Genomic DNA, 23,534 nt, shown 5'->3' with positions numbered 1-23,534 from the left:
AACAGGTATCATCATTACTTTCCATAATAAACCTTTGTACTTTACAGCAATGTTTCTTTATAGGGTTAATATATTTTCAAAATTCTTTTAAGCATCGGTTAAGGTTTGTTTTTTACGATTATATCACTTTCATTAATTTCATGATAGATTGATTTTATGGGAACTCATGTTGATTTATGTTTCGAATGATTCATATTGGCACTCTTACAATTGTAGAGTTTATGCATGTATGATATCCTATAGATGTCTAAAATCCCAAATAATATGATTTATAAATGGTTTTTTTTCATTGTGGCAAACACTCTCATAGTGGTGCATGGTTGTTTTCAGGGGGAACCAAATATATCCAGTCAACCAGAATTACCTGTGTCTTTGGAAAGACAGAAAATCATATTTCAAAATAATAGCTTAACAGCAAACAACATAGGTAACATATATTTGGCGTGATATGAAAACGCAGAATATATTGGATGTGGATATGATATGTATAACCAAAGTGGGACTGATGAATCTACCGGATTCAGTCTTAAAAATTACAGGGCACCTGTCTTAGATAATTACACTTTAGGAGTTAATAAAGACAATGATAGCTATGACAAGATGGGCATATGGCTATCAAACGAATTTGTTTGTGATGTTTCATATGAGGTAAGAATAAAACGTTTTATTTCCCAATGATTGCAGCGTACAGTAGTAGATACGAAACAAAAATTAAAAACAATTATGCTCTCAAGCAAAAGTGAAGGGGGTTCAGGAATATTCAAATCCAATCACAAAACAGTTAATACGAGGGATGATATTTATAACAAGCTAAAGAAATCTCGAAATGTACTTGTTAGGAAGTATCGCTGTACCGTATACAGTGCAGGAATCATCTACAATAACCCTAGGTAAAGATGCATAATGTTAAATCTATCAAACGTCATCTGTTATCCAGTACCCATAAATGTTGGGGGAATTTTGAAACTGGGTTACTTTGTTCATGTTTTGTATTTTCGTTCCATTTTAAACCTCTCAGTTGTTTGGCAGAGTTAACATGGATAACTTCGACAATATTGTCAAAAACTTAGTAAAAGAATGCCAAGGTGATTTCAAGGTTGCAGACTGCCCTACTGAAAAGTATGTGGAAAACATGGACGATGAAAGCTGCTCTGGTTGTATATCTTCATGGATGCGTTTCTTTGCTGATTATGGCACCCATGTTACGCGAAGAATTTCAATGGGTAAGCAAAATAATAGTGGTAGTATCGAACGTGTTAGATAAACATTGAGGTTTCATCGTAGAACATTGATATCTTGATGGTCCTTCCACACAAATAGTAATAAAACAGCTTAACATAGAGTTGCAGGTGGTATATTCAGAAGGTTTAGCAATGTATCAAATAGGGAATCCAAAAGGGATGCATCCAAACAAAAAACAACAATTAAAAAATCTTCTTCGTGGTTTCATCTAGTTAAGAAAAAATCAAAAAAAACCAAATCAAGTAGCTCTAAGGTCTCCAGCGAAGGAAAAGAACATGATCTTGTTCAGTATACAGTTGGGCCTGAACCTCATAATGAATCAATGGCTCCTGATGTGTTCGAAGATTGGGTAAGAGACGTTGCTCTCAACCCTGTGCCTATTGATGTTGAATATCAACCACTATCTGAAATAATGATGGAAAATCAAGCGAAAAACCTTTATGCAAAAGCCATCGAATATTATACAAAGCTCAAAGGGATAGATATAAAGGAAAAAGTGTCAACAGAAACCATAGAAAGCCCAATAAGTCATTTAGTAAGTTCTTAAATTGACTATACGCCCCTATATGTATTTGGTTGATATATATTTACTGCAGCTGAAGGAGTTAACCATGGTAGCAGTTGATGGCAATCCTCGGGTTAACCAAGATATATGTTCTGGAAACTCTAAAATTGTCGTCGGTTTTGGGGTCAATTTAAATGAAAAAAAGCAAATACTGGGATTGAGGACATGCCACTCTGGATTGTTAGTTTCAGCATATTTGCTAATATTATACAAAAGGAATTCCTGCATATTAGACTTAAACAAGGATGTAAAATCAACCATAGTAATTGCTCTTTGTGGTGAATCACCAAACTATGATATCGTACAAAAAGTCACAAAGGGGACATCAATATTAGACAGATATGTAAGTAACACCACAAATAATCCATGCGTAATTGGTACAATATATGAATTATTTACTGTTTACAGAATGAGGTGCAATGCCCCAACAATATGGTTGTCGGATTTGGAGCCATTATTCAGTTTACCAATCCCTTTGCGATTGTTTCATGCCCAAAAGGTCGGTTATGGTTCATAATAAGGACATATCTTCAGGTGGATCTACTTGTGGATATGCCCATTTAGGACCCCATGGTCTTATTTGGGCTTCATGTTTCCCAAAAAACACTCGTGGCTTGAATGTAGGTTTAACATGCAATTGATCATCATCTTATAGCTATTTGACACCAAATCACGCATAATCAGATCAGGTAAGACATTGGAATGCGACCCGGGGTTCAAAATGGCAAATGGTAGGTGCTAATTTTTGTTCACAAAAAGCACAGGATTTGCTTTACGAATAATTGATAAAGGAATAAGAGTTAGAATCGTGACATGCCCCAAGTTTTCGACTGGATGCAATGGATCACCGGATAGTGATACTATGAGCGCAGCGTACATTTTTTGTGTCCGCTAATAACTATTTTGTGAGATAATAAGTTGTCTAATCTTATTGATACGAATGGGATTACAAACATAACAATAGACTCATTTATCAACTTAAGACGTTGCATTATGCATCTGTGGATATCACATAATGATCGATTCACGTATAATAAGATGGCGCATACAAATTTTCTGTTCTTATTAACTTACTTTGCTATACCCTATGTTATGACCAAAGATGGTATAAAAAGTATGTCTCCCTCAAAAATAATCACTATTCGACAGACCAAATGAAACGAACAATTGCACAGGGAAGGATACCTGCAATTGGTAAGTAGTAAGATTCTACATTTTGCAAAGCTCTAATAATTTTTCAGAGTACCTCGGTTGTGGATATGATATTTTATACGGTAATCCATTGGCTGACGACGGCACACTTGTAGACCCGGGATACCGCAATCCTATAATATCTTTCACTTTGGCTCATCACAAGAGTAAAGGTAAAAAGGATCTTAAATATGCTAACATACCAGGAGCATGGATTAGACCTTTAGTTGCATGCCAAAGATCAGATGAAACTTCCATTGTCAAAAGCATCAGTGATTACCAAAAGGCGTTATCTGTTGACTCAGAAGTTGGGATTGGCACCGTAGACGAATCAGCAAAGTTTGCACTATCAGCTGGTTATGCCGAATCTTCAGCAATCAATCTTTCTAATGAAAGGACACTGCACATACAAAGAAATTACTGTTTTCTGTTGGAAGCTGCGTTGCCCGTCAACGGAAAGTAGTAAGTTGGAAGTAAAACAAGGAAAAAGAGTATGCAGTGCATTCAAAAAATCATTCCAAAATGCTACAAAGGAGCTAAAACCTAATTTCAAAAAGGCAGCAACGGAGTGTACCACCATCAGGTATGCAATAAACCCCGAATACCCCGATTGCAAAGAAGTCAAACCGTGGATGCAACTATTTGAGATGTTTGGGACCCATTTCACCTATAACATAAAAATTGGTAAGCCACCTAAGTATCCATAGTAGCAGTCTAACATACTACGTGCTAAACTGTTGTTACTGTAAAGAAGTCTACTCTGTTTCTTATGATCACATCAGTTCCATTTGCCATAAAATGATTAACATATGATTCAGGTGGCCGTCTAACTAAAATTTCACAAGTAAATCTGAACAAGAAAACAAACACAAATATGAACAGTGTGAACGCTGGTGCTACAACACAAGTACGTAACGAATTATTCGGAGCATCTGCAGGTGTTGGTTTATCTAAAGGATCAACAAAAGATAACACTGAAAATATATCTTTCACTTATGTGAATGTCCTGGGTGGGCGTACGATAGGGAATGTAGAAGACGAGAACGAATACCTAGAATGGATAAACTCTATACCGGAGCATCCAATGCCTATTCGTAACCAGCTAGCTCCATTAGCCAAGCTGTTTGACTCAGAAGAACTAAAAGAAACCTATGATGATGCCATGGAATATTATGTTGAACTCAGTAAGTATAGATAGACATTTACATGATTGGTTCAGACGGTCTCAAAACTAAATCGGAAACCAAAGAAGCCCAAGCATAATATTTATAATGTGTTAAATTGTGATGTGTGTTAAGATTTTTTAATTTTTTGTAAGAAATGTAATGAATCCGTAAGACATGCAGTACACACTGTGGCTATTAACACATAATGGCTATTTAATTAGTTAACATTTCTTTATACGATTGTTTATAGGATTCATAGTCATGTATAACGTCAAGAGCCCGGGGTTAACCCGCAGGCTACTACCTACGCTGTCGTCGAACTTCTTTGAACAACACATCCTACATCAACGACGTTTTCTTTACCTTTATAATCCTACAAGGAATCATCGGCATATATGGTCATTATATATGTATGGAAGATCGTGCCCTTCAACAGTTTCATCATCTCAACCGACAAAAAATGTTATACCTGTTGTAGCCCTGCGTTCAATGTCTGTTAAGAGTGATTGTACACCTACCAATGCAGATAGAGGTCGATCAATTAATGAATCCATAACTATCTATGGCAATCTTATGCGTTTACAAAACTTAGCACCTGTTGGAATCTTTGCATTCCCTGCACTCTGGAGTTCCTTCATGGCGATTTCATCAACCTGGGGATATGAAGAACTTAAAAAAATGGTATTATTTTGTCTAGGTGCATTTTTTGGGAGAAATGCAGGGTGCTGTATTAATGATATGGCTGATCGCAATATTGATAAATATGTAGAACGGACAAAAACAAGGCCCATGGCTGCGGGACTCTTGTCTACTAGAGAAGGTACAGTATCTCAATAACCATTATTAAACTTTTGGTGTAGCTTTATGTGTATTATCTGCCAATGCAGCATTAGGACTGCTTGTACTTCTTCAATTCGATATACGAACGTATGTTTAACATACTATTTTATACATTTTATTACAGGATACGAATTGGGATATTAACTGCTATTGGTTCGTGCGTATACCCATTTATGAAACGGTATACTAATTTTCCTCCGCTTTTCCTTGGTTTGGCTACTAACCTTAGTGTTTATATCGTAGGTTAAGCCATCATGATGTCTTATTGCTGTAGGCATGGTCTGCAATCGCACCAACATTTACATTAGCACCGTCTTTTTTATATATCGCATCAAATCTATGGACACTGATATATGATACGGTTTATGCTCACCAGGATTTGAAATACGATCGTAAGATCGGAGTCAAGTCACTAGCTATTTACTGGTACGTACCATTCATATCAAGTTAATTCGTTCAGGGGTGACAACACTAAGAAAAACTGCAAGTTGTGTTCTATCGGAATATCAACATTGTTGGTGGCCGCAGGTTATGCTTCAGGGTTAAATGTTAGTTCCCAAAATAGAATTTATAGCTATTCAGAACTGGTATTATGGCTTGATTGCACTATCACACTTTTGGATGAATCGACAGATCAATGCAGTTGACTTGAAGGATGCGAAACAATGCTTGTCATTTTTCAAGCGTTCAGTAATATATGGAGCATTGGTGCTTACTGCTGTTGTTTTAGGCAATGATATACCTTCCAAAGTAAAATTTACATCATAAGTGTGTCAAAACGTCATAAAACCGCTTTTGGATCTGTGAATTGTGATATATCTACGAACTCTTTCGTGCGCATCTAATATAGTATCGCCTTTATTTAGCAGACATGGGCAATTATTATCGTACGAATATTATAAAACCCGTATGTAAAAATATAATTGTAAATTATTAATCGCTTAACTTGAGTTACCGTATAATTTTCGGGTGTCCAGAAGATTCTATATATCTTCAAATCTAAATTCAAACATTATTACGAAACACTAACCACATGCAACGATGACAAAGTTAATATTATATATCTGTCATGTATTGTGGATAATGAGTTATATCAAGGGAGATCCTGTCACGGGAAAGCTACCATCAGATAGATTGCGATACGATAGAAGCAAGGCTATAGGGCCTCTTTCAAGGAGCGGAACAGTTGAGCGAGTACCAAGAAAATTAGATAAGAGTGTTAAAGATACAGGAATACCAAATAATCACGTAGATCTGGGTAAACAATCTCAAGAAACAAACGAACCAAAGGTGCAAAAAACAAAACCTTTGATACAAGTAACACGCCCAGATGCCAAAGACAGTATTATTCCTCAATGTAAAGTCAAGATGATTTATCCATATGATAAATCTCCGACTATTGAGGTTAAAGGAATAAAAGGATTGTTCAACTCCATTTTGGTTGGCTACAACAAACCTGATTCTACGATACGTGAAAATAAAGGAGGTTTGTTTGGCTGGAGTACTACTGTAGACGGTGATTCAGGCATTAAAGTAGCATTTACGTTCAACCTGAATTACATACCAGTGACTCCAATATCACAACCTACCTCTTACTGCGCTCTTATCATACAACCACCATATGAAATTACATCGAAAGTAATACAAGCATTTAAGTCCCCCCCGAGAGACATCCGGCGTTCAATAAAATCCATCGAAAGTTTTGAGCAGTTTTTAAAAGATCAAGGCAATCATGTGATAACATCATGTTGCTTTGTAGTTCACCCCAAGGTTCCGGTTCCTGAGAAGACGCCAAGAGCATGATAAACGGATATTTTGTCACGTCAACAACCATAGAGAATCTAAACAATGTAAACTCATTAACCTCGCATAATATTTTATACAATCAGATAAAAATTATTTATCTATATAGGCATCATATAAACATCAACGAATATGATAGAAATTCCCGTGATTGGATTCGAGCAATTTTATATTGTAAAATTTTATGTTAATTACAGTGGCACTGATGTGTTTGTACCCTTAATTACCGAAAATCCTTCTAAAAAGTTCAGCAGGCAACATTTTACCCGCATTAATCTCATTTGTTGCAGGTAGGTCTACGGATTTAACGCCCATTTCGTCAGCACCCCGGCTTGATTTTATATTAAATCGTTGTAAGAGCTCGTTATCAAAGGTATAAATCTCAACATTCCTCCCCCTTTTAACAGCCTTCTGGCTCATGACGCTTTTGCTTGTGAAATCCAATCCTTCCGATATTTTGTCCAAAAAGTCGTCCTTCTTGTCCATTACATTTACTATGTAGCCGTATAAATGCTGATAATAATACTTTATCTCACCCAAATCAAATTCACGGTCATCAACATGCTTTGTTAATTTATGTGTCGCATTTTCATCTCCACTTCTGCTAAAGCTCATATTTTGGTTTTCATCCTTATGCATACTTGATTGTGCTTCACTATCATCGCACTTATTAGTATCCAGGATGGCAGATTGACTATTGTGCGTTTTCGCATCATTAGATGTTGATTTTATAAATTGCAAATTCCCTGGTATGGTAGGATCATCTATGCGAAATCCAACTCCTTCCAAAGTTGTAGATACCTTATTATGTATAGCCGTAATGTTCATAGGACCAATGAATCGCTTCTTGTTCATAAATCCCATGGCATTCAAAATGTTTGCGATATTTCTCTTCAACCCAACACGATTGATATTGATGGCCTTTAATGTGTTTTTGCCAATGATGTCCGAATCTTCCACGTCTGTAAAGCTCCTTACATTCTGGTGGGTGTATAATGCTCTGCTAGATTTCGATGACTTGAAGTTGGCAGGAACGAAACCTATAAATCATTTGTGCAATAATTGTATTAAATATGTATCAGGGTCGACAAAAATAACGTATTCGTTATGTCTGATTACTTACCTTCCTTTGTATCAACCGTATAATGTGTCACAATATCATTTCGTTTTATCTTTTCACGATTTTGTCGATATTGAAGACCTTTTGTTTTTTCAAATTCTTTGGCACGCTTATTCAGTAAATCAGTCTCTGTATGTGTATATAATATAGTTAATACAATTTAATATGGTTCAATGATAATCACTTATACCATAGGTCATTCTTTAATGCTTACCTATATCATCAATCTCGTATTTAGATAACGGAGTGCCCAAGAAAGTTATATGCTTCATTGTGTTAGTTGCGTTTACTTTTAAATTATTGAAATGTTATTTCATAGCCCGATATAGTTCAAATTTAAAGATTTATCATGAAACAAAAATCATTCCATCCTGAGCTTTGTAGTAGCACAGAAATTACCCTGGCCCAACTTTGGGTATATCAAAATCTACAACATGTGAAATAAAAAAACATCAAACATACGCTCGGAGAGGCTAGCAAGCTTTTTGTTAAACTTTTCAACCTTTTCGCGGTGACTCTCCTTGAGCACATCATCAACCTTTTTGGAACTCCTTTTAATTTGGGCGATTAAAAACGTTTTCTCGGTGGTAGTCAACGATTCATTAAGCATTACTGTAGACAAGTGAATGCTCGTCAACAACGGTTTGTTATGTAGAAGATGTTCTTACCTTGATTTATCTTGGACTGTAAAGCATCACTAGACTCAACGTCAGGTTTGGGTAACAATTTTTTGACTTCAATTACATCCTTAGGTTTATTTGTATTGGTGTCGATAACTTTTTTGTTTTTTGCAATTAGTTTGCCTTTTATTCTAAGGCCACCTTTTACTACGTTCTCATAGGTTTTGTCCACCACCATAATCTATTCCTTGCATTGCTTATCAGTATTAAAATTAATATGTTTATAGAGAATCAGCAAAACGATTACAACTCCTGGGCAAAATGTGTAAACCAAACGACATCATTTAAGAGTATCATAAAAGTAGCAATGCAATGAAAACGTATAACACAGTAATCACATAACATATGTAAATTAATAGTTGATTTTTAACTTACCTAATACGTTAGATATAAGGTAAAGCTCAAATTCCATATTACACCTTTATCTTATAAGTGGACAGTTACGTTGATTCTTAGCCATAGCCCAGCAATCAGAACTCTACTGGGTAAATTCAAAATTCTACGTTATAAGTGTACCTTAATGTAGCATATAATCTACTTGATGCAACCTTGATGGAGATAATCAACACCACATCACGTTAGGTTTATAGCATTCTGGATACACACGTCATTGATCAATATTATGTAAACCTGCTTTCGAGATCACTACCATACGATCGATCAAAACAACATTATTTGATGTAGGCTGCAATATATTTGTAGTCAACATTGCCTAGCATTCAAAGGGTTATACGGTGTGTAGCGATTAGGAATGACAGCATCTCTCAGAGTGATGGTATGTTTAACTAGTATTACATCTATGTGAAATAAATACAACGTCTTTAGAATGTATTGACATGTAGTTATTAGATATTACATTGCAGTTATCTTATTATTGTTGTATCCATTAGACGTACCTTGAGAATACATGATTCATGTTTTATACCACTTTGCGCTGCACGTTTATGCGTGTTTATACTCATTTTATTTTACGTTATAACTATTCAATGACTGTATGATGAATTATTTGATTCTTCCATATCTTGTCTATCCTTAATGTATCAATTTTCAGGTAATCATTGTTCATGCTGTCTAAGGCACTACTCTGTGACGGATGTTTCCACAGATTATGTGGATGACTTGGATTAGGAAATTATCGCGTATTCTCTTGTCTTTCTTTAATTGCATGTTTATCGTATAACAGGTAAACTCGAGCTATAGGTATTTGGGGATTTAAAAAGGGATCCTTGTCAATTAAGCAAACTCACGGATACTGCTAAAGGCAATGATTATTTTTAAAGTGCCGTAAATAACTATTTGTGCTCACTACAAGCAACCTTCCACAACCCCTTCCTTTTAGACATTTCATTACTACCTAATTCATCTACAATGAGTAGCAACGTGGTAGCCCAGCGTCTGGTCAACGCAACTAACATTTTGTTTCATTTGTTGGAACTGCAGCCATACGCATTGGTGTTGCCCATGGACTGTAAGACTGCTTCTCGCAATAAACGGAAAATTATGAACAAGATTATGGCTAACAATGGTGACATCGCGGTCATGTTTAATAAAAACCAACCTAATGCCAATCAAAATGTAAATAACACTACAAAAACACAACACGATGATACAAAGCAAACGGATGTAAAACGTGCTTTGGATGCCCACTTCACGTCATCTAATATCGATGCGAAAAAAGGGCATGAAGATTCTACTTCACTTGAAACACAAAAAGGCGCTGTTAAAACTCGCAAAAGAACAGGCGGAGATCGTTTTCTAGATGAAGTCACTTGTGCTCAGTTAGCTTTAACCATGGACTACAGCATACCTGCCAACGACATCAGCTCACCATTTTTTTCGGTGAATAACATAATTGAACGTTTAGATTCGGAAGACATGAAGGGCTGCATTATTATGTTAGCAGATAGGAACGATTCAACAGCAGGAGTAACACCTTTGGCCGGGGGTATAATCGAAATCATCGATGCCCACGAACGTAGCATACAGGCATTATGGTTTAACCGTTCGTTAGAGGAGCGTATGGACATTAAAATTCTGTTGAAAACTCTTGTATTGCGTATTTTTGCTCATGCTTATCAGATGAATCTGAGTCCGAACAAATCTGCCAAAAACAACAAGCTCGTTTCTATATATCAGAGTATGCTTATTGCATTTCCACGGGAATCTATAACTTTTATCGAAAAGGATATGTTACTTTCAAAACATTATGAGGCAAATAACATAGCGGTAACACACAATGACAGCCCAAAGGTGCCCTGCAAATGCCACAGGGCTGCCGCTGAAGCGACTGAGTTTTATTATGGTATATCGGAGACGCGCTTCAACAATTTATACATGTCCGTTTATGAAACTATTTTATTTGAGTCTATTGGTCAGTTGACACCGATATTGCAGATGTACCCCAAGGGAGCAATAAATGATGCAGAAAAAATTGATCACATAACAAAGGCTGTGCGTGAAATTGAAAAGTCTTTGAAGGACCCAAATGTTTCCAAGAAAATACGTAAAGCATGATTGGTTAAGTATCATTGGAAATGCACGTGAAGTATTATGTTAATGTTTGAATGGTTCGTACGAGCTTGTCGAATGTCGATCACATGTGGTTAATGTAACTACGCATCACACCAAAAGGCAACATTTGTTGGTAATATGATCCTATTAACATTGTTTAGTTTGGTGTCTTATAATGAAGCGCTTCATTTTAATCTGATTAATGTAATTCTCTCGTTATTTTTGCGAGTTGGACATCTCCGTAGAATTACCTAGGGAAATCAGAGGGTATTTTATATATCCCGATAGATTCAAATGTGTTTGTACAACTCAGAGTAACGAACATGACTTGTAGAACCGTCATGAAAGTTTGTTTGGATCCATTGGTCCACGGTTAGCAAGTTATGTTGCCTACTTATTAGTTGTTCATAGATAAATTCGAATACATATGAACGAGAGAAATAGTGGCTGTATTTAAAATATATAATTTGTTGCCTATTCGGTTGTGAGGTTGGCATTATCAAACCCTCTCCTCTACACCCATGAGGTAAACAGGCATTGGGTGCTAGTCTCCCAACTTTGACATTATGACATTAACAAACTCATTCAATATGTGGGTGTAAATAGCTTTGTAACACATGATTCGTTTTGTTTACTGATTTGTGCAGTTGCCATACGAGCCTTCTAGGATGTGTTAGAATTCAAGACACCATGATGGCAATTGTTTTGCCATCTACGCCTTGTATGCGTAGTGTATTGTTTCTACATAAAGTACACAGAAGGTTTGCTACTGTGGAAGTAAGTTGTCACACATATTCCATAATTGACATAGGATGTGTACCGCCTACGGCGCAAATTCACAAGCCTTCGGCATCAACAGATATCCATATCGCAAAATCATGATTCCACGTTTGATAGAAATGTTGATATATGGGTAGGTGTATAGTTTTTGTGGACATTCACTCACTAGAATAAGGCTCGAGAGCATAAACGTTGCTTCAGCAGTGACGGAGGGTATCGCATTGAACGAATCCGAAACATTGGTATAAGTGCTCATATAGACTCGGGGAAGACCACTATGAGTGAAAGAATCTTGTTTTATTCAGGTCGTATCGCTTCAATTCACGAGGTTAGAGGTAACGACGGTGTAGGAGCGAAAATGGACTCTATGGACTTGGAACGTGAACGCGGTATCACCATTCAATCTGCAGTTACTAATTTTAAGTGGTCTACTAGAAGAACGCCTACTGAAGCGCCAAAGGATTACATGATTAACATCATAGACACTCCCGGTCATGTTGATTTCACTATAGAGGTTGAACGTGCTCTTCGGGTATTAGATGGTGCCATTTTATTGTGTTGCTCAGTTTCCGGTGTCCAGTCTCAGACACTAACGGTAAACATGCAGATGGACAGGTACAGCATACCCCGTATCATCTTCTTAAATAAAATGGATCGTGATGGAGCTGACCCAGACAGGGTGATTTCTATGATACGACAGAAGTTGAACATTGGGATACTACAGCTACAACTTCCTATATATGCAGGTAGCCGTTTCGAAGGCTTGATAGATGTATTGGAAGATTGTTCCTATTATTTCGAGGGTTCAAACGGTCAGACAGTTGTAAAGAAGGATGTACCAGCTGAATACAAAGAGGCGACTATTTCACAAAAGTTAGCTGTTGCAGAAAGATTGGCCGATTTGGATGATCAATTTGCAGAGGAGTATCTTGAAAATAGTTACAACCTTGAGTCAATGCGCGCGGCTATCCGGCGCTGTTGTCTGTCTCACAAAGCTTACCCACTACTGATGGGTTCTGCCAAAGGTAACAAAGGGGTCCAACTTGCCATAGATGCGGTTTGTCACTATCTACCAGCACCTTCGGAGGTAGTGCAACACGGTTATATCACTGATGACCAAACGGAGGAACTTGATGGTGGATACAAACAGCCTTTGGTAGCATATGCGTTTAAAATCCAAGACAGTCCTATGGGACAATTGACCTTTTTGCGTTTGTACCAAGGTATGATGCGCCGTGGGCAGCAATTATACTTGGTTGAGGATGGCAAAAAGCATTCTACAAAGAAGCTTTTTAAAATGCATGCTAGCGACACTGAGGATGTTTCTGAGGCCTACAGTGGTGAAATAGTTGCCATAACAGGTTTGAAGTGCAATTCGGGTGTTACATTCACTGATGGAAGGTTGCAATTAACTATGGCTCCCATATTCGTCCCTGAGCCGGTGGTTTCACTTGCCTTGAAAAAGGTAAATACCAGTGATATGACGAAATTATCTAAGGCACTTAACCGTTTTAAGCGGGAAGATCCTACATTCAGGATTGCGATAGATGAAGAGAGCAAGGAGACTGTTATGAGTGGCATGGGAGAGTTGCATCTTGGTATTTACGTTGAACGCATGAAGCGTGAGTACAACCTCGCAGTTGAGACTGGGCCTCCCATAGTAAACTACCGCGAATCTGTCACTCGCAGGGTAGATTTTTCCTATACCCATAAGCGTCAATCTGGTGGTGCAGGTCAGTACGGCAAAATTATTGGATACATTGAGCCCATTGGTGATGATGCAAATCAGCATCTGCAGGTTGAATTTGTGAACAACCTCGTTGGTAACGATGTACCACCGAACTACGTCCCACATATAGAAAGCGGATTTCGTGAATGTTGTACAAAGGGGCTATTATGTGGCCGTCAGGTTGTGAACACCAGGATTGTCGTTAACGACGGTCAGTCCCATGAGGTGGATTCGTCTGACGTAGCCTTCAAACTCGCTGCCAAAGGAGCCTTTGACGAATCGTATATGGACACAAACCCTATTATATTGGAGCCTGTAATGCAGGTGGAGGTTGTTACTCCTCATGAGTTCCAGGCCGCCGTACTGTCTACAATCACTAAACGTAAAGGTCTGGTTACGGACACTTCTACATACGGTACTAACGTCATCCTTCAAGCTCAAGTGGCGCTTCGTAACATGTTTGGATACATCACGGACCTCAGAGCTGCAACCAAAGGTCAAGGTGAATTCACAATGGAGTTCAAGCTATATCAACCTATGAATGCGGCCGACCAAGAAGCGGTAGCTAAAGAGTATCAAGAGAGCCTCAAAAATTGAAATACCATCTTAATGTTTTATTTTATCATTGTATAGGAATATAGTTGTTATATATTTTGATTACACCCTGAATTGTGTTTCCAGTGAGGTACGACCGTTGGCAAACAACGGGTTTTTATTGTTCCATCTAGGGTTGCAATAGTTTTTACTACACAATTTATTACAATGTGTAAGGCAACATGAGACTGATCGGCTCATTGCCGCCACTTTGACGGCCACCTGAGGATTTCATTAGGATGGAGGATCTTTGCCAGGTGCTAAGCAGTCTCGTATCAGATCGTGTAAGGCATTTTGAGCTGGTAAAGATAACTAGCAATGCTTTACAGGGTAAAGCATATGTAATAGTTGCTGATGGAGGTATGTCTATATACTTTTATTTTTAGTAACAATGGTTTGTTGCGTTCTATTGAATTGAACCATCTTATATGTGTCTCTGTAGCATCATGTTTCCTTAATCATCCACGTCGTAGGCTTACATCTTGTTACGTGCTCGCTTAGCAGCGTCCTAAAAGGTGGAAGTTTTCGTTACGAAACTATCGACAGTGTTAAGCAGTACAATAATGTTATTAAACTCCGGATGTCACATCAATGTGTTGGTTAAAGCTTTTTTTATTCAAATGTCTCCAGGATTCTTTTGTAAAGACCTTGGATTTAGTAACGCCGTGCAAGACCCAGCTCTTTGCTAAAATAAGGGAAGCTCGGTCATCTTACCATATGTTCGCAACAGCTAAAGTAGGATGTTATGTCAATATGATGACATTTTGTAGGAACCAGAAAGTTCGTCTGATGATCATTCAGCGTCACCTGAGCCAACGTTACTACCATTCAAGGGATATAAAAAAGTGACTCTGAATGGCTATTTCTTATTTGTCCGTAATACCTTTGACAACACAACATTTACAAGTGGGAACTTAATTCGATTGCAAGACAGCGAAAGGGGCATTTGTCTCAATGTTAATTTACGCGAGCCAGTATATTTGAATCTGCATGATTTGGTATGTTTACTTATTATGTTACTCATATAAAATAGGCCAAACCCCAAGACCTTTATAGATATGCCCGTGGCATTTTGAACGAATTGGGTGTCACAGAAATCTTATATGACGGGGTTTATAACAAACGTATGAACCTTAACAATGATTTGGCAATTTGGTCGTGTTACCACATGTTGCTTCGTACAGAATCGAGTATCGTGGCATTTTACATATTTAGACGACTATATCTGCCACCTATGTTTGACAAGTGTCAGGATATACTTATTAGGTTTTCAGTCTCCTTAAACAGTTAGTTTGCTGTCATTCTATATTGCATTACTCAACAGGTATTGGGGAGTTGGACATGGCAAGAGTTTACAACGAGATATCTACAACTGCCAACTCTATCACTGCTATTGATCAGTATAATATGTGGTATGTCTAAATGGTCTTATATTAAGTCAGCATCAGGTACAAGGAGCTTATGCAAGTGCGATTGGACAACTTACGTTTCGAACATCCCATGTATGCATTTCTAATGAGAAAAGGCGGTATAGTACCCAGTTACCATAAGCTGATTAAAGGTTTTGTACTGTCAGTCATAAGACTGCTTCCAAATGATACTGTCGACTCTCATGTTATTCATCGTTTAACTGACTCTATGGTACTAGCCAGTGATGATCCCATGGATTATATTTACAATGTAAAAGGTCTTATGTTTGGCATAGGGACATCTGAGGAGTCTCGTGATCGCAAGGAATTGATCAACCGATTTGACATGCGTCTTTCGGACTATATCGCTATTTGTATGGATGAACTGTTGATGGATACCCATTTATCTTTGGCAGTTTTGACCCAGTATCTCAATTTGATGGATGATGATTCATATAAGAAGGTATTGATGCTTTGCTGTTGTTTTATTGTCTGCAGAAATTGCGAGAGGTAACGGCATATCTTTTGCATTTCAGGTCTACGGACTTCTCCAAGGACTATTCACCTATGATGCTGGACGATATGATAGATGCTTATCGTACCGAACATGGTGGATACAATTGGTGTGATGTTACGTTCAACCATTATGCAACATCGGTTGGTGATCTTACTTTTCTTTAGATACATTGCAGCGAATGGTTGAGCAAGGGTTCTTCATTCACCAATATGTTGATGATCTTCGTAACCAACAGGGTTATTGGAATCCGTATTTGCATTTCGTTAGTGATTTGCTTGAGAGGTATGACGATTATACCATTATGGAACGCATTTTGAAGAAGTTCTTGGACATTCCGCAGCCTATTGACGCATCTTATTTACCGCTTTTAAAATGTATGATTGTTATGCTGCGGAGGTATAAAACTAATTACAAGATTGTTGTGATTGTGACATCCATTCTTACCAACTTCAGTTACAATTCATCTATTTTCAAGGATGAAATGATAAAGCATGATATTGCCACTATTATAATAGACAATATGCTGTCCAATGAGGTAATGTGGTTTTATCTGTTTGTTAACACGTGTAGGAACAAATTGTTTTATCAACGCTTAAGCTAATGGTCAACCTAACCAAGACATCCGAGCATCAAAAGGCATTTATAGGTCAAGGTGTTGTATGCAATATCATACTACTTCTTGAGGTAATTCAGTATACATTCTGCTGGATACAGTAATTCTACAGAAACATCATGCAAGAAACAGTGAGATTATGGGTTATACTGCTGGTGTTTTGGGCCAACTATGCAATTCAGGTTTCATGAAGATAGCACCAAAACAGTGAGTCATCTAATTCAAGGGCCATAAGATTGATTATAGGCTTGAATATGCCATTGATGCGCTTCTATTCGCTTACCACGTTGGGGCGGCGGATACAAGATATTTGAACATGGTAGGAAAGGTTATTTCGGAGCATAATGACTGCTAGGTTATTTTCTGTTTGAGGAAAATTAAAAAAAATGGTACTATGTACATAAAGATTGGGCAACATATGCTTCGTTCTTTAGCTGTGGCAAGTCATTTCCTTGGTGATTATATTATTTTCAGGATCTAAAGGTGTACAACGATGAAGATTTCTCGGTTAATGTCCTGGAACTATTGTTGGATCTAACTAGTAGGGTTCAGAACTGCATTGCCATGCGTCAATTGTCCATCCTAGAAGCGATTGAGGAGATACCTCTCAATGACACTTTGGTGCAACTTGTCAATAAAGTAAAAGAAAAGGTCGTACGAAGAACGCGCTGCTTACAGTTTGGAGCAGCATCAGAATAAAATCGCTAATATATTATTTCTAACTGTTAGTATATATGAGAAGATAAAGTCGTAGTTTCATGTGTATTGTCTTTTTAGACGCTGATAATAGTAAACATTCCCGTAGTTATAATCTATGCCAATGTTCTATTGCATGTTAATCATCATCTACTGTGCCTTTTATAGACTTGTATGATGTATACTTCCACCGCAATGTCTTGATTAAATCATCTAACTGATAAGCATTAGTACTCACCAATTTTTACTTACACAACGAACATCACAGTAGTACTTGAAGCCATTCCACACTATTGCAATATAGACGATTACTATGGATAATGGTTGCAAAAATAAGGTGGCTATTTCCATGCGGGAATAATAGTCGCGCGCTCTGTGTTTAACCTCCGTATGAACGTTTGGTTGATATTCCGAATTTTGGTTCGATAATTTAGTCCTACATAATACCTTTCGTGTAGGAAAAATGTGCCTAGCAAGTAGGCGGTACATACGACCACGAAATTTAATCATTTACTTTTAACTGATCGCACGGATTGGAGTGTCTATAGAAGTGGTGAACAATGCAGTGCATTCCTTCAACAACAAAATGTGCAGCGATGTTTAAACGAGGTTTTGGCGCTTTTTGCACGGAAACTTGTTACCCACTCTCTATTTTGTGGCAACTACGCTGCTGTAGACATCGCGTATCTATATCATCATTCAAGCAGTGGAAGGACCTATTGGTTTTCAAAAGGTTGGTACGGTTCATATGTCTAGTTCTTCTATCAAAGATGCATAAATGGTTAAATGTGTGCCTTTCTTATGAAGTTTACGCCATCTGATTTGGCGATAGCAATATATGAAACTGTTTAGTGATGCGATGGAAAAGGATTCTATTAAAACACGTGTGAATATCATTTTCCTTTATAAATTACGCTTTGTATGCACTATTGTTTTTCTCGGCCATTTTGCGAACATATATATCTGTTTATACTAGTTATATTTTCATCAATAGTTTACGCAATATATATTTATATTTTATTTTGCGTGTTCTGACTTTAGCGTTATTGCGTGTATTCCAATTTCCTTACCAATATACGCATTGTACAGGTATGATGGTCACCATGTTTGGAACTTACCACAATTCAAGCCTCATGAGTATGGATTTCGGCGTATAGCTCGCAAGCCTCCTTTTTTTAAATTGCGCAAAGTTGCATATCCGAAAGTGCAAACTAGGTATTCATCAACAAATCCGTTCAATCGCACGTTGCAAATTGAATACAATTGGCAGCAGAATCCCACATTCTACCACGACTTACATGAAGCTTTGAATGATGCTTTACCTGGCATTAGAATCAAAGCTTTACCTAAGGGTGGTGATTCAGCGTTAAAGGTAATGACAGAGGACGGTCGGGTCCTTTACGATGCCACAGATGATGGTAATAAGGACGTGCGAAGTGTTGTAATGCAATGTTACAACCAAATCGTGGAACACTGACACCTTCAATATATGTAGAATATAGATCCTAATTAAGCTTATCAATCAATGGGTGTGATATACCCATCTGTTCTATTACTCTTTTCAGCGTTTCCATATCAGCCTTACCCCTGCGCTTGCACTTTCCAATGAAAGGTAACGACGCATCTATGGCATCCAAAAGTGTGACTTCCACAGGGTATTTATCTTTTATGAGGGAAGAAAAAATGCATACCAAGTCCCAAATAGTTGCATTCCTGGCTTCATGTTCCAAACGCCTCAGGAGCAAAGCATATAAGGTTTGATCAACTATGCCACTCTCAGAAAGACTGACTATAACAAGTCTAATGTCAAGTGGTCTAAAACAAGCGATCAAATTCGGTTCCATGCACAAAAACCCCTTGATTGATCTTATTCCAGTCACCCAGATATGTTCAGAGTCCATTTTAGATTTCACACTTATATTACGCAATTGATTAATTGAGGATATACAGCACGTTATTTCTTGTGGTTTCATCCCGCAAAGATAATTTTCCACATTCTCGCAAAGGTGGATCGCCAATGGGTGTATATGCTTGGCTCTTGCGAATACATTGAGCATAATGGCGAGATCTATAGGCTTTATGTTCTCCATATGCAGCATAATATTTGAACTGATGCGATTATATATTTCCGGATCATAGATTCCCACTTTAGAGAATCCATTGAGTATGTTAACTTGATTCTGTATGGTGAAGTGTTCAAGGGATTTCATCATACAGACCTTGCGATGTAACGCTTTGAACAACGGTATTATATCTTCACGATCTAGTTTTCTACTGAAATAGGCCACAGCGGCAACAGTGTTTGCTATGCATTGAGGTGTCATTTCTGTATTGCACGATTCTAGATCACGTATCAGAGTCTTGAAAAGCCCATAATTAAATACATTAAGTTTGTGAAATGCGTTCAAAATGGTGACTTTGCACCTGGTACTAAATTTGGATATATCTTGGCATGATCTTAATGCTATTTCCTTCATCAAGTCCTCATCGAGGTAATTAAGCCTTGCCACGCCATTTGCGATTTGTGATATCGCCATAGAGTCAAAGGACGACGTACGGCAACGTCGGGTAATCAATGGAACTAGTAATGTCAAAATACCGTGTTCATCATGACCAGACTTCGCCAATGAATTCACCAATATCGCCAAAGATTTATCACTCATAAAAGCACTCTTAGCATCTATAGATTCGATTAGTTCGTTATATGCAGTTGACGACTTCAGCTTCTCTTTGTTCAGAAGCAATGTTGTCAGCATCATGGAATAATCCGTTTCATTTTCAAGGCATTCGGTTGTGTTTCTATAGTTCTCTAATACGATATTGGCATGGTCGATCATATTGTGCTTCCCAAAACGATGGACCAACGTTGATATCTCACGACTTCCTATTGTACTAATGTGAATTTTTACAATGTCAATTATAACTTGCATAAACTCCGCTGGAAGTACATCTACTTTGGCAAAAGCATTCAGGACAATTATGACGTCCTTGATCTCATATGTGTACAAGGGACTAGAAGGAATATTCCTTCTAGCATCACCATTGTATTCATAACCACCTTTTCCAACATGATGATCATTTTTGTAGTGTCCATTATTTGATATTTCAGTGTTTTCATTCAATACAGCAATCCTACTGTTCAAGTGATTCTGGCCCTGATTATCTGACTCCAACGTAAAGATATCACTATTTGCAGTATTTTTTAAATTGCCATCCGGCAACAATACTCTTAAAAGACGAAACCAAGACGTCTTATCGTGTTCTATCTCCTTTTTAGATAGAATATTTAGAACATTTGAAACCTGTGCTCCTTGAAGTTTTGGTATAAGCTTTTCCAGCTTCCGGATTATTGCTTCCACATCTTTTAAAGAGTTTGCTTTGAGAGCGCTATTGAGCAAAAAGGGCAATTTCATGCGTTATAAGGGCCTGAAACAGTAAGAATCATTTAATTCATTGATCCTCGGTCTGTCTAACACATTATCCTTAAGTTACGTTACACATTCTACATAAAACCCGCTTATACGTTCTACCAATGTAATCTAACATAATTCAATGCCAATTGGTCGGTATTGACTGTCCATTTTGCCATAAGTGGGACAATATACCGGTGTATGCATCATGGAAATACCGTATTTGACGCACACATCATATTAAAATGAGCACAAAATATAGCATATACATATCCACTAATGTTGATTGTTAATTCAACTGTAATTTGGCCAGTCGTTTCCTATTATCAACCATGTTGAAACAGTGTCAAACGGTAGATAACCTTTTATCGATAAAATCACGCAAAATTGATACATAAGTGCATTCATGTAGCTTGTAAGTGGCTTTTCAGCCTTTATTTTTGTTATAACGTGTATCATGATGAGTTATGCCAACCCATCCACTGCGCCAGTAATGGCGCAATATACCACTTAATAAATCGCACTTGTAGCTTATTTGAGGCTTACACAAGCACAATATGCTCTAAAATGTTGTTATTATCTGTTAGTTATATTTTAGTCTCCATCGGGACACTGGAGATTAAAGCACGATCTAGCCATTCACCCGTTGCGGAAAGACAGAAGTCACTTTCCGTAGGTGGAGAGAATACTCGCAGTATGTTATAATATGGTGCATCATAGCTGTTAGATTATGTTGGAATGGGTTATGATGCAGTGCTGGGTAATCCGTTTGGGAGCTTGGGGCAAGATAAGGATTCGGGTTACCGTAATCCCATCCTTGAGACGCACGTAACAATTTCTGGTGATAAAACAAAAAGTTCAGAGCAGAATGGTTTATGGGTTCGTGAATTGTCAACTTGCTGGATTAGCGATACCCATGATGATGTTGGCGATGATGAATTGGTTCGTGAACTGCAAAATGAGTTCACGGTCGAGGGCTCGGAAAATAGTGAACTTTTAAGTGCTAGCATCAATAGTATGGCTGATGATAAGCCTACGAGCAAACATACTGTCAATTACCGTATTGCAAAATCGTTTTGTGCAATAAGAGAGAGTGGTATTATGGTGCCTTTCACTGGGTTGGTCCTATGTTTTCCATTTTATCTGTGCTGTATTCGTTCTATTTGTCCCACTTTAATGACTTATAGGAAGATATCCTCTGTTTTTATAAAAGAAGTTGAAGCACTTCCTAGCATAAACGAGGATTACGGACCATGTACCCCTGACGTTTTTATAGTGGACCCCTTGAAGAGCGACTGCTCCAGTATGCATCAATGGGTAAAGTTCTTCAAGCGTTATGGCACACATATGACTTCGCATATAACTATAGGTATCTATAGATTAAAATCAATTTTCTAATTAACATTCATGCAGGTGGTCAGATAATATCTATTGACCGTATGGTCGAGGGGGAGAAAATCACTAAGATGGTGAAAACTTTAGGCGGTGGTGAATCCATCTACAAAGTTACTGATAAGTTTTCTAGTGTGATGACTGGTAAGAGAGAATCCCATCAAATGCTGATTCTTGGGGGGTATTACTTTTCGGGTCTAGAATCGAACGATAGCAAAGCCTTCAACCGTTGGTCCAAGAGTGTATGGGAGCGCCCTATGCCAATTCGTGCAAATTTCACTTCACTGGAACATTTTATGGGCGATAAATCAAAAAGTTATCAGCATGCTGTACGATTTTACAGAGGTGTTCAAAATGTTGCCAATGGTCATTCGTTGAACTACACGACAATTTCCCAGATGTTAAAAGAAACTGTTACCGTAGTATCTAACACCGGATCTGCATATTGTCCAACAGGCATGTCTGTAGTATCGGGATTTGTTATGACCAAGACCGAACCCTTCCATATTGATTCATGTGTTGCTTCCAGGTAGGATTCCCCAATTCATTCTAATGTGTCAAAGACCTTTTTGTTTCAGCGACGTATTAAAGGATAATGTACTAGCAGTTGCGTTATGTGCAAAAGGTGCACATATTAACTTTGTCACTATTGAATCCAAGGAGAGGAGAAAGTGTCCCAATGATTTGGTAGTTGCCTTTGGATTCCAAATGTTCACTGACGAAACATCTGCCATGCAACTCGCATCATGTCCAATAGGTAGGCTCTTTAATTAAAGATTTAATGGTACCACAGGACAAGCGGATTGTGGAGATATGCCGGGTAAAGGTGGAATTGAGTGGAAGGTTTGTACCCAACGAAATCTGCTCGATTCTAATTTTGAACCTCGCACAGCTGCCACTCGAGAAGGTTACTACGCAAATATGGATTGTCCTTCATCTCAAAAGGTGGTATCAGGTATGTAAAAATGTATACGTACATATTTATTTAGGCTTCGTTCTACGTCGCACGAGAGGCTCACTTCAGGTTGACAGTTGCATGGCAGGTATATCCAGCTGTAGCATTCAATGTACTGACGGTACTTTTACAGCTGGTAATGGTTTTATCATTTGCTTATAAATTGCTCTAAATATCAGCAATTCGTACTTCCATGGTCGAAGTCACATTTCTAATAATGTAACACATACGTATATCAATGTACTAATGTAGAATTGTTGTATAATGGACATTGTGCAGACAGATCAGTCAACGCCGACGCAATAATGCCGTTGGAGAATC

The 23,534-nt window shown here is 37.8% G+C and overlaps 13 protein-coding genes across 13 annotated transcripts; 9 read left to right on the top strand and 4 right to left on the bottom strand.

The window, feature by feature from the left end:
• Positions 1-475: 475 nt before the first annotated feature.
• Positions 476-2,707, top strand: BBOV_III000412 (MAC/Perforin domain family protein). Its single transcript, XM_051767772.1, has 10 exons — positions 476-648; positions 685-890; positions 1,030-1,223; positions 1,350-1,777; positions 1,839-1,987; positions 2,024-2,150; positions 2,216-2,306; positions 2,342-2,427; positions 2,463-2,538; positions 2,572-2,707. Exons 1-10 carry the CDS (start codon positions 484-486, stop codon positions 2,700-2,702), a joined length of 1,653 nt encoding a protein of 550 aa, XP_051623723.1. The 5' UTR covers positions 476-483; the 3' UTR covers positions 2,703-2,707.
• Positions 2,708-2,813: 106 nt separating this feature from the next.
• Positions 2,814-4,281, top strand: BBOV_III000410 (MAC/Perforin domain family protein). The gene is made up of 6 exons (XM_051766982.1): positions 2,814-2,921; positions 2,957-3,001; positions 3,049-3,460; positions 3,498-3,682; positions 3,817-4,182; positions 4,218-4,281. The coding sequence occupies exons 1-6, from the start codon at positions 2,846-2,848 to the stop codon at positions 4,259-4,261; spliced, it is 1,128 nt and encodes a 375-aa protein (XP_051623381.1). The 5' UTR covers positions 2,814-2,845; the 3' UTR covers positions 4,262-4,281.
• A 113-nt stretch (positions 4,282-4,394) lies between these two features.
• Positions 4,395-5,784, top strand: BBOV_III000400 (prenyltransferase UbiA family protein). Its single transcript, XM_001611125.2, has 6 exons — positions 4,395-4,984; positions 5,025-5,091; positions 5,129-5,243; positions 5,279-5,430; positions 5,465-5,552; positions 5,587-5,784. Exons 1-6 carry the CDS (start codon positions 4,426-4,428, stop codon positions 5,770-5,772), a joined length of 1,167 nt encoding a protein of 388 aa, XP_001611175.1. The 5' UTR covers positions 4,395-4,425; the 3' UTR covers positions 5,773-5,784.
• Positions 5,785-5,979: 195 nt separating this feature from the next.
• Positions 5,980-6,816, top strand: BBOV_III000390 (uncharacterized protein). Its single transcript, XM_001611124.2, has one exon. The coding sequence runs from the start codon at positions 6,046-6,048 to the stop codon at positions 6,805-6,807; it is 762 nt and encodes a 253-aa protein (XP_001611174.1). The 5' UTR covers positions 5,980-6,045; the 3' UTR covers positions 6,808-6,816.
• A 189-nt stretch (positions 6,817-7,005) lies between these two features.
• BBOV_III000385 (uncharacterized protein) lies at positions 7,006-8,255 on the bottom strand. Its single transcript, XM_051767830.1, has 3 exons — positions 8,142-8,255; positions 7,931-8,056; positions 7,006-7,847 (listed from the first exon to the last, which is right to left on the bottom strand). The coding sequence occupies exons 1-3, from the start codon at positions 8,197-8,199 to the stop codon at positions 7,027-7,029; spliced, it is 1,005 nt and encodes a 334-aa protein (XP_051623709.1). The 5' UTR covers positions 8,200-8,255; the 3' UTR covers positions 7,006-7,026.
• Positions 8,256-8,317: 62 nt separating this feature from the next.
• On the bottom strand, positions 8,318-9,082 carry BBOV_III000380 (uncharacterized protein). Its single transcript, XM_051767218.1, has 4 exons — positions 8,983-9,082; positions 8,596-8,859; positions 8,390-8,539; positions 8,318-8,354 (listed from the first exon to the last, which is right to left on the bottom strand). The coding sequence occupies exons 2-4, from the start codon at positions 8,783-8,785 to the stop codon at positions 8,323-8,325; spliced, it is 372 nt and encodes a 123-aa protein (XP_051623380.1). The 5' UTR covers positions 8,786-8,859; positions 8,983-9,082; the 3' UTR covers positions 8,318-8,322.
• A 149-nt stretch (positions 9,083-9,231) lies between these two features.
• On the top strand, positions 9,232-11,121 carry BBOV_III000370 (uncharacterized protein; the record flags this gene model as incomplete). The annotated part of the gene is made up of 2 exons (XM_001611122.1): positions 9,232-9,382; positions 9,659-11,121. Exon 2 carries the CDS (start codon positions 9,976-9,978, stop codon positions 11,119-11,121), a length of 1,146 nt encoding a protein of 381 aa, XP_001611172.1. The 5' UTR covers positions 9,232-9,382; positions 9,659-9,975.
• Positions 11,122-11,808: 687 nt separating this feature from the next.
• BBOV_III000360 (putative translation elongation factor G) lies at positions 11,809-14,324 on the top strand. Its single transcript, XM_001611121.2, has 3 exons — positions 11,809-11,895; positions 11,930-12,031; positions 12,100-14,324. The coding sequence occupies exons 2-3, from the start codon at positions 11,931-11,933 to the stop codon at positions 14,222-14,224; spliced, it is 2,226 nt and encodes a 741-aa protein (XP_001611171.1). The 5' UTR covers positions 11,809-11,895; position 11,930; the 3' UTR covers positions 14,225-14,324.
• Positions 14,325-14,344: 20 nt separating this feature from the next.
• Positions 14,345-17,463, top strand: BBOV_III000350 (uncharacterized protein). The gene is made up of 14 exons (XM_051767136.1): positions 14,345-14,581; positions 14,695-14,816; positions 14,852-14,956; positions 14,992-15,219; positions 15,255-15,507; positions 15,546-15,633; positions 15,670-16,093; positions 16,129-16,287; positions 16,323-16,682; positions 16,718-16,831; positions 16,873-16,967; positions 17,007-17,079; positions 17,116-17,199; positions 17,235-17,463. Exons 1-14 carry the CDS (start codon positions 14,461-14,463, stop codon positions 17,457-17,459), a joined length of 2,451 nt encoding a protein of 816 aa, XP_051623379.1. The 5' UTR covers positions 14,345-14,460; the 3' UTR covers positions 17,460-17,463.
• BBOV_III000345 (putative integral membrane protein) lies at positions 17,463-18,307 on the bottom strand. Its single transcript, XM_051767601.1, has 2 exons — positions 17,709-18,307; positions 17,463-17,673 (listed from the first exon to the last, which is right to left on the bottom strand). Exons 1-2 carry the CDS (start codon positions 17,964-17,966, stop codon positions 17,596-17,598), a joined length of 336 nt encoding a protein of 111 aa, XP_051623748.1. The 5' UTR covers positions 17,967-18,307; the 3' UTR covers positions 17,463-17,595.
• On the top strand, positions 17,717-18,951 carry BBOV_III000340 (uncharacterized protein). The gene is made up of 2 exons (XM_001611119.2): positions 17,717-18,189; positions 18,546-18,951. The coding sequence occupies exons 1-2, from the start codon at positions 18,017-18,019 to the stop codon at positions 18,931-18,933; spliced, it is 561 nt and encodes a 186-aa protein (XP_001611169.2). The 5' UTR covers positions 17,717-18,016; the 3' UTR covers positions 18,934-18,951.
• A 10-nt stretch (positions 18,952-18,961) lies between these two features.
• BBOV_III000330 (uncharacterized protein) lies at positions 18,962-20,994 on the bottom strand (the record flags this gene model as incomplete). The annotated part of the gene is made up of 1 exon (XM_001611118.1): positions 18,962-20,994. The coding sequence occupies exon 1, from the start codon at positions 20,867-20,869 to the stop codon at positions 18,962-18,964; it is 1,908 nt and encodes a 635-aa protein (XP_001611168.1). The 5' UTR covers positions 20,870-20,994.
• Positions 20,995-21,431: 437 nt separating this feature from the next.
• BBOV_III000320 (MAC/Perforin domain family protein) lies at positions 21,432-23,375 on the top strand (the record flags this gene model as incomplete). The annotated part of the gene is made up of 7 exons (XM_051767337.1): positions 21,432-21,560; positions 21,594-21,984; positions 22,054-22,235; positions 22,280-22,787; positions 22,822-23,015; positions 23,052-23,213; positions 23,248-23,375. Exons 1-7 carry the CDS (start codon positions 21,434-21,436, stop codon positions 23,373-23,375), a joined length of 1,692 nt encoding a protein of 563 aa, XP_051623378.1. The 5' UTR covers positions 21,432-21,433.
• Between the last annotated feature and the right edge of the window lie 159 nt (positions 23,376-23,534).

Source organism: Babesia bovis, chromosome 3 (genome assembly GCF_000165395.2).
Source record: "Babesia bovis T2Bo chromosome 3, whole genome shotgun sequence".
In the NCBI taxonomy this organism is placed as follows: domain Eukaryota; phylum Apicomplexa; class Aconoidasida; order Piroplasmida; family Babesiidae; genus Babesia; species Babesia bovis.
This window is presented reverse-complemented; position numbering and strand designations above follow the sequence as displayed.

What these genes read in the sequence shown, in the direction of transcription:
- BBOV_III000345 (XM_051767601.1), bottom strand. Translation starts at nt 17,966, where the DNA reads ATGATTAAATTTCGTGGTCGTATGTACCGCCTACTTGCTAGGCACATT. An exon ending in ACTACTGTGATGTTCGTTGT is followed by an intron (nt 17,674 to 17,708) that starts GTAAGTAAAAAT and finishes AATGCTTATCAG; the next exon opens with TTAGATGATTTAATCAAGAC.
- BBOV_III000410 (XM_051766982.1), top strand. Translation starts at nt 2,846, where the DNA reads ATGGCGCATACAAATTTTCTGTTCTTATTAACTTACTTTGCTATACCC. An exon ending in CACCTATAACATAAAAATTG is followed by an intron (nt 3,683 to 3,816) that starts GTAAGCCACCTA and finishes CATATGATTCAG; the next exon opens with GTGGCCGTCTAACTAAAATT. An exon ending in GGAATATTATGTTGAACTCA is followed by an intron (nt 4,183 to 4,217) that starts GTAAGTATAGAT and finishes TGATTGGTTCAG; the next exon opens with ACGGTCTCAAAACTAAATCG.
- BBOV_III000340 (XM_001611119.2), top strand. Translation starts at nt 18,017, where the DNA reads ATGCAGTGCATTCCTTCAACAACAAAATGTGCAGCGATGTTTAAACGA. An exon ending in GACCTATTGGTTTTCAAAAG is followed by an intron (nt 18,190 to 18,545) that starts GTTGGTACGGTT and finishes CGCATTGTACAG; the next exon opens with GTATGATGGTCACCATGTTT.
- BBOV_III000360 (XM_001611121.2), top strand. Translation starts at nt 11,931, where the DNA reads ATGTGTACCGCCTACGGCGCAAATTCACAAGCCTTCGGCATCAACAGA. An exon ending in ATAGAAATGTTGATATATGG is followed by an intron (nt 12,032 to 12,099) that starts GTAGGTGTATAG and finishes ACGTTGCTTCAG; the next exon opens with CAGTGACGGAGGGTATCGCA.
- BBOV_III000350 (XM_051767136.1), top strand. Translation starts at nt 14,461, where the DNA reads ATGGAGGATCTTTGCCAGGTGCTAAGCAGTCTCGTATCAGATCGTGTA. An exon ending in GTTTTCAGTCTCCTTAAACA is followed by an intron (nt 15,508 to 15,545) that starts GTTAGTTTGCTG and finishes ATTACTCAACAG; the next exon opens with GTATTGGGGAGTTGGACATG. An exon ending in ATACAAGATATTTGAACATG is followed by an intron (nt 17,080 to 17,115) that starts GTAGGAAAGGTT and finishes AATGACTGCTAG; the next exon opens with GTTATTTTCTGTTTGAGGAA.
- BBOV_III000412 (XM_051767772.1), top strand. Translation starts at nt 484, where the DNA reads ATGTATAACCAAAGTGGGACTGATGAATCTACCGGATTCAGTCTTAAA. An exon ending in TACGCGAAGAATTTCAATGG is followed by an intron (nt 1,224 to 1,349) that starts GTAAGCAAAATA and finishes ATAGAGTTGCAG; the next exon opens with GTGGTATATTCAGAAGGTTT. An exon ending in AGGACATGCCACTCTGGATT is followed by an intron (nt 1,988 to 2,023) that starts GTTAGTTTCAGC and finishes ATTATACAAAAG; the next exon opens with GAATTCCTGCATATTAGACT.
- BBOV_III000390 (XM_001611124.2), top strand. Translation starts at nt 6,046, where the DNA reads ATGACAAAGTTAATATTATATATCTGTCATGTATTGTGGATAATGAGT.
- BBOV_III000380 (XM_051767218.1), bottom strand. Translation starts at nt 8,785, where the DNA reads ATGGTGGTGGACAAAACCTATGAGAACGTAGTAAAAGGTGGCCTTAGA. An exon ending in ACAGTCCAAGATAAATCAAG is followed by an intron (nt 8,540 to 8,595) that starts GTAAGAACATCT and finishes ACTTGTCTACAG; the next exon opens with TAATGCTTAATGAATCGTTG. An exon ending in GCTTGCTAGCCTCTCCGAGC is followed by an intron (nt 8,355 to 8,389) that starts GTATGTTTGATG and finishes CACATGTTGTAG; the next exon opens with ATTTTGATATACCCAAAGTT.
- BBOV_III000400 (XM_001611125.2), top strand. Translation starts at nt 4,426, where the DNA reads ATGTATAACGTCAAGAGCCCGGGGTTAACCCGCAGGCTACTACCTACG. An exon ending in CTTCAATTCGATATACGAAC is followed by an intron (nt 5,092 to 5,128) that starts GTATGTTTAACA and finishes ATTTTATTACAG; the next exon opens with GATACGAATTGGGATATTAA. An exon ending in AAGTCACTAGCTATTTACTG is followed by an intron (nt 5,431 to 5,464) that starts GTACGTACCATT and finishes TAATTCGTTCAG; the next exon opens with GGGTGACAACACTAAGAAAA.
- BBOV_III000385 (XM_051767830.1), bottom strand. Translation starts at nt 8,199, where the DNA reads ATGAAGCATATAACTTTCTTGGGCACTCCGTTATCTAAATACGAGATT. An exon ending in ATACGAGATTGATGATATAG is followed by an intron (nt 8,057 to 8,141) that starts GTAAGCATTAAA and finishes ATACACATACAG; the next exon opens with AGACTGATTTACTGAATAAG. An exon ending in TACGGTTGATACAAAGGAAG is followed by an intron (nt 7,848 to 7,930) that starts GTAAGTAATCAG and finishes AATGATTTATAG; the next exon opens with GTTTCGTTCCTGCCAACTTC.